This window comes from Mauremys mutica, chromosome 20 (genome assembly GCF_020497125.1).
Source record: "Mauremys mutica isolate MM-2020 ecotype Southern chromosome 20, ASM2049712v1, whole genome shotgun sequence".
NCBI lineage: Eukaryota > Metazoa > Chordata > Testudines > Geoemydidae > Mauremys > Mauremys mutica.
The window spans coordinates 10,155,291-10,163,606 of record NC_059091.1 but is presented as its reverse complement, the minus strand read 5'-3'; the positions used below and the strand labels follow the sequence as shown (position 1 = coordinate 10,163,606).

Here is an 8,316-nt window from a genome sequence, read left to right as displayed (position 1 = left end):
AGAGCCCTCATCCCCCCGCACCCTGATCCTCTGCCCCAGCTCTGAGCCCCCCGCAGCATGAACCCCTCATCCTCAGCCCCACAGCCCTCACCCCTGCACTCCCTCCTATCCCCAAACTCCCTCCCAGAGCATGCCCCCCTCCCAGATTGTGCACCACCTCCCCTTTCCCACACACCCCTTCCCACCCCCAAACTCCCTCCCAGAGCCTGCACCCCTCACCCCTTCCTACACCCCCACCCCCAGCCCAGAGCCTGCACCCAAACTCCATCCCAAAGCCTGCACCCTGCACCCCTCCTGCACCCTAATCCCCAGCCCAGGACCTGCACCCCAGACCTCTCCCCCCAAACCCTCCCAGAGCCTTAGACAGGTGGGGGCAGAGTTTGGGGGGCCGGAGTTGGGGGGGCGGGTTCTGGGCACCACCAAAATTTCTACAAACTTGCCACCCATGACCCTGGGACCTGTGTTGTGGGGAGCGGGGGGCAGTGTGCCCTGTTCTGTGCCTGCTGGATGCCAGCCCCACTCCCCAGCGAACTACCAACGCAGCTGCTGGCGCCTCCGGCTCTGGTTGCTCTAGTGCCGTGCAGTATCCTGTTGTGACCTGGCCTTCCCTCTCTTTGCAGCCGGGTCTGTCCATGTCACCCAGACAAAGGAAGAAGGTCCCCCGCACGACCCCCGCCATGAAAGGTACCGTGGCACTACCTCCGCTTCACACTGCTGTTGGGAGGCACGAGGACATGCAGCGGGCACATCTCACGCCTGGTTCTCTCTGGGAAATGCTTCTGTCCTCTCATGCTTCCTTCATCCACCCCGTCTTCCATCTCACATTCCCTCCCTCTCCCTCTGAGCCTTGCTCCATTTCCCTGCCAACTGCCCCCTTTGTCCTCCCCCAGTCTTGTCCTGTGTTCATGCCTGCCAACATCTGGCAGTAGGGGCCTCTGGAGAGACCCTCTGAACTGGGGGAGCAGAGGATAGGCGCTTGCTTGTATTCATTCTGCACACAGGGAAAGAAGTATCAGAGGGGTAGCCGTGTTAATCTGGATCTGTAAAAGCAGCAAAGAATCCTGTGGCACTTTATAGACTAACAGACGTTTTGCAGCATGAGCTTTCGTGGGTGAATACCCACTTCTTCGGATGCAAGTGGTGGAAATTTCCAGGGGCAGGTTTATATATGCAAGCAAGAAGCAAGCTAGAGATAACGAGGTTAGTTCAATCAGGGAGGATGAGGCCCTGTTCTAGCAGTTGAGTGAAAACCAAGAGAGGAGAAACTGGTTCTGTAGTTGGCAAGCCATTCACAGTCTTTGTTTAATCCTGAGCTGATGGTGTCAAATTTGCAGATGAACTGGAGCTCAGTATTCACCCACGAAAGCTCATGCTGCAAAACGTCTGTTAGTCTATAAAGTGCCACAGGATTCTTTGCTGCTTTTACAGATCCAGACTAACACGGCTACCCCTCTGATACTTGACCCCATGCAAGGCACTGCATTTAGCCGTATGGAGTGGAAATCCATCAACCTCATGAAGAAACTTGCACAAATACAGACAGACATCATCTTCCTTTCCAAATGCAAACGGATGGACATCATACCAAATGGACTAAAGGTAAAAAATCCACTGCTATCTACATACTACACAGACCACAGTGAGAGATTATGCCATACTCTATCAAAGAAACTGAGGAACCACCTGATCAGCCTCCTATACAGCAAACAGGAAAACATCAAAAAAGAGCTCTCCAACCTGGAGACTCTCATTAATAACCAAACTTCCATACGAACGGACTTCACTAAAATAAGACAGGAGATCTACATCACTCACTTCACCTCTCTACAAAGGAAAAAGGACTGTAAGCTGTCTAAACTCCTACCTGCCACATGGGGCCACAACCGTGGTACCCCTAACCCACCCAGCAATATCGTCAATCTATCCAACCACACAATCAGCCCAGAAGAAACGTCTGTCCTATCTCGGGGACTCTCTTTCTGCCCTGCCACCCCCACCAACATGATACAGTTCTGCGGCGATCTGGAAGCCTACTTTCGCCGTCTCCGACTCAAAGAATACTTTCAGGACAACACTGAACAGTGCACTGATACACAGTTACCCTCCCACCAACAGCACAAAAAGAAGAACTCCACATGGACTCCTCCTGAGGGTCGAAATGACAGTCTGGACCTATACATTGAATGCTTCCGCCGACGTGCACAGGCAGAAATTGTGGAAAAACAACATCGCTTGCCTCATAACCTAAGTCGTGCAGAACGCAATGCCATCCACAGCCTCAGAAACCATCCTGACATTATAACCAAAGAGGCTGATAAAGGAGGTGCTGTTGTCATCATGAACAGGTCTGACTACCAAAAGGAGGCCGCCAGACAACTCTCCAACACCAAATTCTACAGGCCACTTCCCTCAGATCCCACTGAGGAATACACTAAGAAACTGAACCATCTACTCAGGACACTCCCTACACTAACACCGGAACAAATCAATATACCCTTAGAGCCCCGACCAGGGCTATTCTATCTACTGCCCAAAATCCACAAACCTGGAAATCCTGGACGCCCCATCATCTCGGGCATTGGAACTCTCACTGAAGGACTGTCTGGATATGTGGACTCTCTACTCAGACCCTATGCCACCAGCACTCCCAGCTATCTCCGTGACACCACTGATTTCCTGAGGAAACTACAATGCATTGGTGACCTTCCAGAAAACACCATCCTGGCCACCATGGATGTAGAGGCTCTCTACACCAACATCCCACATGCTGATGGAATACAAGCTGTCAGGAACAGTATCCCTGATGATGCCACAGCACAACTGGTTGCTGAGCTCTGTGCCTTTATCCTCAGACACAACTATTTCAAATTTGATGACAATATATATCTCCAGATCAGTGGCACCGCTATGGGCACCCACATGGCCCCACAATATGCCAATATTTTTATGGCTGACCTGGAACAACGCTTCCTCAGCTCCCGTCCACTCACGCCCCTTCTCTACCTATGCTACATTGATGACATCTTCATCATCTGGACCCATGGGAAGGAGATTCTGGAAAAATTCCACCACGATTTCCACAGCTTCCACCCCACCATGAACCTCAGCCTGGACCAATCTACACGGGAGGTCCACTTCCTAGACACTACGGTGCAAATAATTGATGGTCACATTAACACCACATTATACTGAAAACCTACCGACCGCTATGCCTACCTTCATGCCTCCAGCTTCCATCCCGGACACACCACAAGATCCATTGTCTACAGCCAAGCACTGAGGTACAACCGCATCTGCTCTAACCCCACAGACAGAGACCAACACCTACAAAATCTCCACCAAGCATTCTCAAAACTACAGTACCCGCACGAGGAAATAAGGAGACAGATCAACAGAGCCAGACGTGTACCCAGAAGCCTCCTACTGCAAGACAAACCCAAGAAAGAAACCAACAGGACTCCACTGGCCATCACATACAGTCCCCAGCTAAAACCCCTCCAGCGCATCATCAGGGATATACAACCCATCCTGGAGAATGATCCCACACTTTCACAGGCCTTGGGTGGCAGGCCAGTCCTTGCCCACAGACAACCTGCCAACCTGAAGCATATTCTCACCAGTAACTGCACACCGCACCATAGTAACTCTAGCTCAGGAACCAATCCATGCAACAAACCTCGATGCCAACTCTGCCCACATATCTACACCAGCGACACCATCACAGGACCTAACCAGATCAGCCACACCATCACCGGTTCATTCACCTGCACGTCCACCAATGTAATATATGCCATCATATGCCAGCAATGCCCCTCTGCTATGTACATCGGCCAAACTGGACAGTCTCTAAGGAAAAGGATAAATGGACACAAATCAGATATTAGGAATGGCAATATACAAAAACCTGTAGGAGAACACTTCAACCTCCCTGGCCACACAATAGCAGATCTTAAGGTGGCCATCCTGCAGCAAAAAAACTTCAGGACCAGACTTCAAAGAGAAACTGCTGAGCTCCAGTTCATCTGCAAATTTGACACCATTAGCTCAGGATTAAACAAAGTCTGTGAATGGCTTGCCAACTACAGAACCAGTTTCTCCTCTCTTGGTTTTCACTCAACTGCTAGAACAGGGCCTCATCCTCCCTGATTGAACTAACCTCATTATCTCTAGCTTGCTTCTTGCTTGCATATATAAACCTGCCCCTGGAAATTTCCACCACTTGCATCCGAAGAAGTGGGTATTCACCCACGAAAGCTCATGCTGCAAAACGTCTGTTAGTCTATAAAGTGCCACAGGATTCTTTGCTGCTTTTACAGGGAAAGAACAGTCCCATTCCCCTCCTGACACTTACCAGCCAGCGAGCAGTTGGTTATATAATGCAGGGGAGTCCTGCCCATTTCTCTGCAGGCTGCTATTGTGCTCACAGGCCAGTGTGCCTTCCCCCATTCTAAAGACGGGGTCACTTGAAGGTCTGGGAAGTGGCTGTGGGTGTGGGTATCTGGGGCATCGCCCATCGCCTCCAGCTTGAGGTGTCTGGAGCTGTGAGCTGGGCTTGGATCCATTTTGAACACTGATTAAGCACACTGGGTTGCTAAACTGAGTAGCCATGTGGCTTGACGGTGTGTCCCAGTTCCACTCCACGGTTGATGATGCAGCAGCTAACATGTCTGTGGAGTTATTTTTAAATGAATAATTGTGTTGCTAGCAGTATAAGAAAAGAAGCTCAGTCACTTTTCAGCAGTCATCTCTCTCTACTGCCTGCCCTCCCATCACCGGGAATCGGCCTCCTCTGTCCCTTGGCAGGGCCCAGCCATTGTTGGCACAAGAACCTTTTCCACAGCTCATTGCCTCTCTCCACCTCATGCCCTGTCCCTCTCATCTTCCCCTCCGTGGAGAACCTGGCTGTGCACTGGCCTCACCCTGCTGCGTCCCTCCCTCTGCTGGGCTGCGCTGGGCTGGCTGACCCTGTACGTGTTCAGGGGCACGGGGGCCTAGACTCATGGACCACGGAGCTACTGCCACTGTCCTGATAGACAGGACATAGGGGTTAAAACCATCTTGTCATCTCACCCTGCTCACACCCAGTCGCCACCAGGGGATCCGCACCAGGTCTGACCCGGGGCAACTCAGTGCCAGGGACGGGCACCGGAGGGGAGAGGATCAGCACTGGGAATGGGCAAAGAGTGACTCAGTGCTGGAGACAGGCCCAGACTGATCAGCACCGGCTCTAACCAGGGTGGCTTAGCACTGGGGGCAGGCCTGGGGGCTATCAGGATCAGGTCTGACCTGGGGTGACCCAGCGCTGGATGTACTGTGCCCCGCATTGGAGAGACACTGGGCATGTGTCCACATGTCTGATTACCCACGTGGCCAGGAGTTCCCCCTTTAGCCCCAAGCCCCCATGCGTTGCTCATCCCCGGCCTTTCTCTCTCCTGCAGAGCTCCAGATGATGGTGGAGCACCACCTGTGCAAGCAGCAGGCGGAGGAGGAGGATGCCAGCATGGGGAGCCAGGAGCCACACAGCCCTGGGTGCTGCCACCACGGTAACACAGACCCCAACCACAGCCCCGGGGGAACCTGCCCCCTTGCCCAGGCCAAGACCAGGCTGGAGTCTCAGGAGGGTAACCATGCTGGACCAGACGGGAGTGAGTATAACATGGACACGCAGGAAAGATATTAGGGTGTCCCCAGTGATGTCCTCGGTTGGACAGAGTCCATCCCTGGGCACCTGCCCCCTCTGTGTGCCCTGCTCTGCGCCAGGCCCGTTCCCCCCCTTCTCCATTGTCTGGCACCTAGTGCCTGTGCCTCACTCGCACCAGAGCCCGGCACGTGTAACACGCAGCCTGCTGCGCACACGCTGGTGTCAGTGCCGCTGCCACAAGCAGGTCAGCAGGAGCTGAGCCCCGAGGCAAAACCTGCAGCTCATCCAGCCTCCGAGCTCAACCCAGGCTCCTCCAGACTCTGGGGCAGGCGGCAGCCTCCAGCTGTGGGGAGTTTGGGGAGGAGCCCAGCCTGGCTGCTCTATCCCATGTCTGCTCCCAGCTCCCAGGAAGTTTGGGCCCGTGGGTGATTTGCTTTGTGTCCCTGGGCCTGCATGTCCCTCTCTGTCTCAGGTACATCACCATGGTATCGAGGTGCCTCTTTATGCATTTACCCTCCCAGCCCCCTGGGGAGATGGGCAGGATTATCTGCCCCAGGGTACAGGAGGGGACCTTCGGCACGAGAGGGTTTTACCTCCCCAGGAGATACCCCCGTCAGCCCCGCCCATGAGCTCAGTTCAGCTGGGACCATCCCTGCCCCCCTGACCCTAGAATTGGAAACCTCCCATCCTGTACTGCAAGGAGGCATTTACCATAAATACCCTCATAAAGCCCACATGCAAAGCACACAATATTCAGCCAGGCTGAGCCCTCAAAGCCTGCAAAGGAGCAGCTGAGGGAGTGGAAACATAGTGCCTGTTACCCTGACAACAGCTTTCGCTTAGCAGCAGGGCTTTAGGTGTGGAAATTCACATGACATATCTCAGTAATAACCTTAGCTTTGACCCACAAGCCCCAACCTCCTTGTGCCCCACACTGGTGCCATGTGGGGCAACCCCCCTTTTCTCTGCCCCCTGCCTCATGCTACCCTCTCCCCATGGTGCCCCCCACTTCCATGCTCCTCCTGCCACCTTCAGTGTGTCCTGCTTCCCCGCGCCCCCCCCCCCCCCCATGTCTTCGAGAGGCTGTGGGAATGAGGTGGAAGGCAAAGGCCTTGGGTCCGATGGCGAAGAGAAAGGCTCTGCAGCAGCCATGGGAACATTGGCCTCTAGTGCTCACAGGGAGAAGCTGCAGCTACCCATCGATGCCACCAGCCACTGAACAGGCCGAGCGATGGACCCAGATGGACCTTGCCTCTCACAAGGCAAGAGGCTCAGCAGTGACTTGCCCAGATCAGCGCTATTGGCGAGCGCACGGGAGAGCAGCTGGGGCTCTGGATGCTCCAAGGAGCCATGATGCAGCCGGGGGAAATGCTTTAATCTCTTCCTGGCCTGATGCACTGGAGCAGCCCTTTAACAAATTCCTCCAAAACCCTCATCAAATATTTACCATGAAATTCTGTCCCCCTCCCAGCAGCCTGCAAAGGACACACACACATCATTGACTCCAGAGCAACTGATGCAGCCAAACAAGAACCGGTTCCCCAGCTTCTCACTCGCTTTCTGATTTGTGCTGCTTTGCCTAAGTGCAGGACAGATGCACAGACACCACAGACTCTCCTGCAGTTTCTGGGGCAGAGGGGATGCTGCTGGAGTGGGAGACAGAACGCCTGGGTTCTACCCCTGACTCTGTGTGACTTTGAGCAGGTATCATCCCCTCTCCGTGCCTCAGCTGCCCCTTCAGTATTGCAGGGAGATAATCACTCCCTGCTTGACATGGTGCTGAAAGCGAATATCTTCAAAGGACTTTGAGATCTGCACAGGGCTCTTTTTCTCTCTCTGTCTATCCTTCCCTATCTACTCTTCCATCAACAGCATGGCTACCCCATCATGGCATCATTGCTCTATGGCAGCATGTCCATTAGTCATTTCATTGTCCCCAGGGGCCCACATGCTTCAAGGACTTGTGATGGGGAAACAAACAGACACACGGGCTTTGCAGAGGAGTCTAAATCCAATTTTTCTTTACTGTACATAGCACAAAAATTACCCAGAGCTAGACAAATTAACAACACATCTGGATGCATTTCCCTGCCTCACTTTCCTCACCATTGTGGAGCATTCTCTGGACTTCTCTAAGGAGCACAAATACCTCCTTCTGCACATGGCTTCTCCTCCAGAGCATGAAGTCTTCTCTTATTCCTGCAGCCAGCTTCCTTCTGCTTCTTGTCTCAAATGGCCAGTGAGAGACCTTTTCTCTTATAACCCCTGGCCCCCTTTGTCATGTGACCTCCCAATCAGCCTCATCTGGTGCGCCTTGGGCAGCAGCCATCTCCTTGTTCACAGGCGCTCCATTTGAACAGAAAATCATCAAAGTTTAACGACCCTCCTTTGTTAGCCCTGTGCCAGGACATGAATTTCTCCAGTCAGCTCCTGTGCATTTTAGCTCCATATGGAGACAAGTGGCGCCACGGACACCCAACATTCAAAGTGGAGTCTGCAGCGTGTAACAGATACTCATAACGTTTCCAAAATCAAACAGAATTCATAAGCTGTGCACAGAGAGACAAGGTGGGGGAGGTAAATGATTTTATTGCACCAACTTCTGTTGGTGAGAGAGAAGCTTTCGAGCTGCACAGAGCTCTTCTTCAGGGCTGGGAAACGTGCCCAGAGTGTCA

At 53.1% G+C, this 8,316-nt stretch overlaps 1 protein-coding gene across 1 annotated transcript; it reads left to right on the top strand.

Moving 5' to 3' along the window:
* Positions 1-621: 621 nt before the first annotated feature.
* Positions 622-6,513, top strand: LOC123353371 (protein phosphatase 1 regulatory subunit 1A-like). The gene is made up of 2 exons (XM_044994402.1): positions 622-684; positions 5,439-6,513. The coding sequence occupies exons 1-2, from the start codon at positions 633-635 to the stop codon at positions 5,678-5,680; spliced, it is 294 nt and encodes a 97-aa protein (XP_044850337.1). The 5' UTR covers positions 622-632; the 3' UTR covers positions 5,681-6,513.
* Positions 6,514-8,316: the final 1,803 nt, after the last annotated feature.

Coding starts and splice junctions, on each gene's coding strand:
- LOC123353371 (XM_044994402.1), top strand. CDS start 633: ATGTCACCCAGACAAAGGAAGAAGGTCCCCCGCACGACCCCCGCCATG. Junction 685..5,438: donor CACGACCCCCGCCATGAAAG/GTACCGTGGCAC, acceptor TCTCTCCTGCAG/AGCTCCAGATGATGGTGGAG.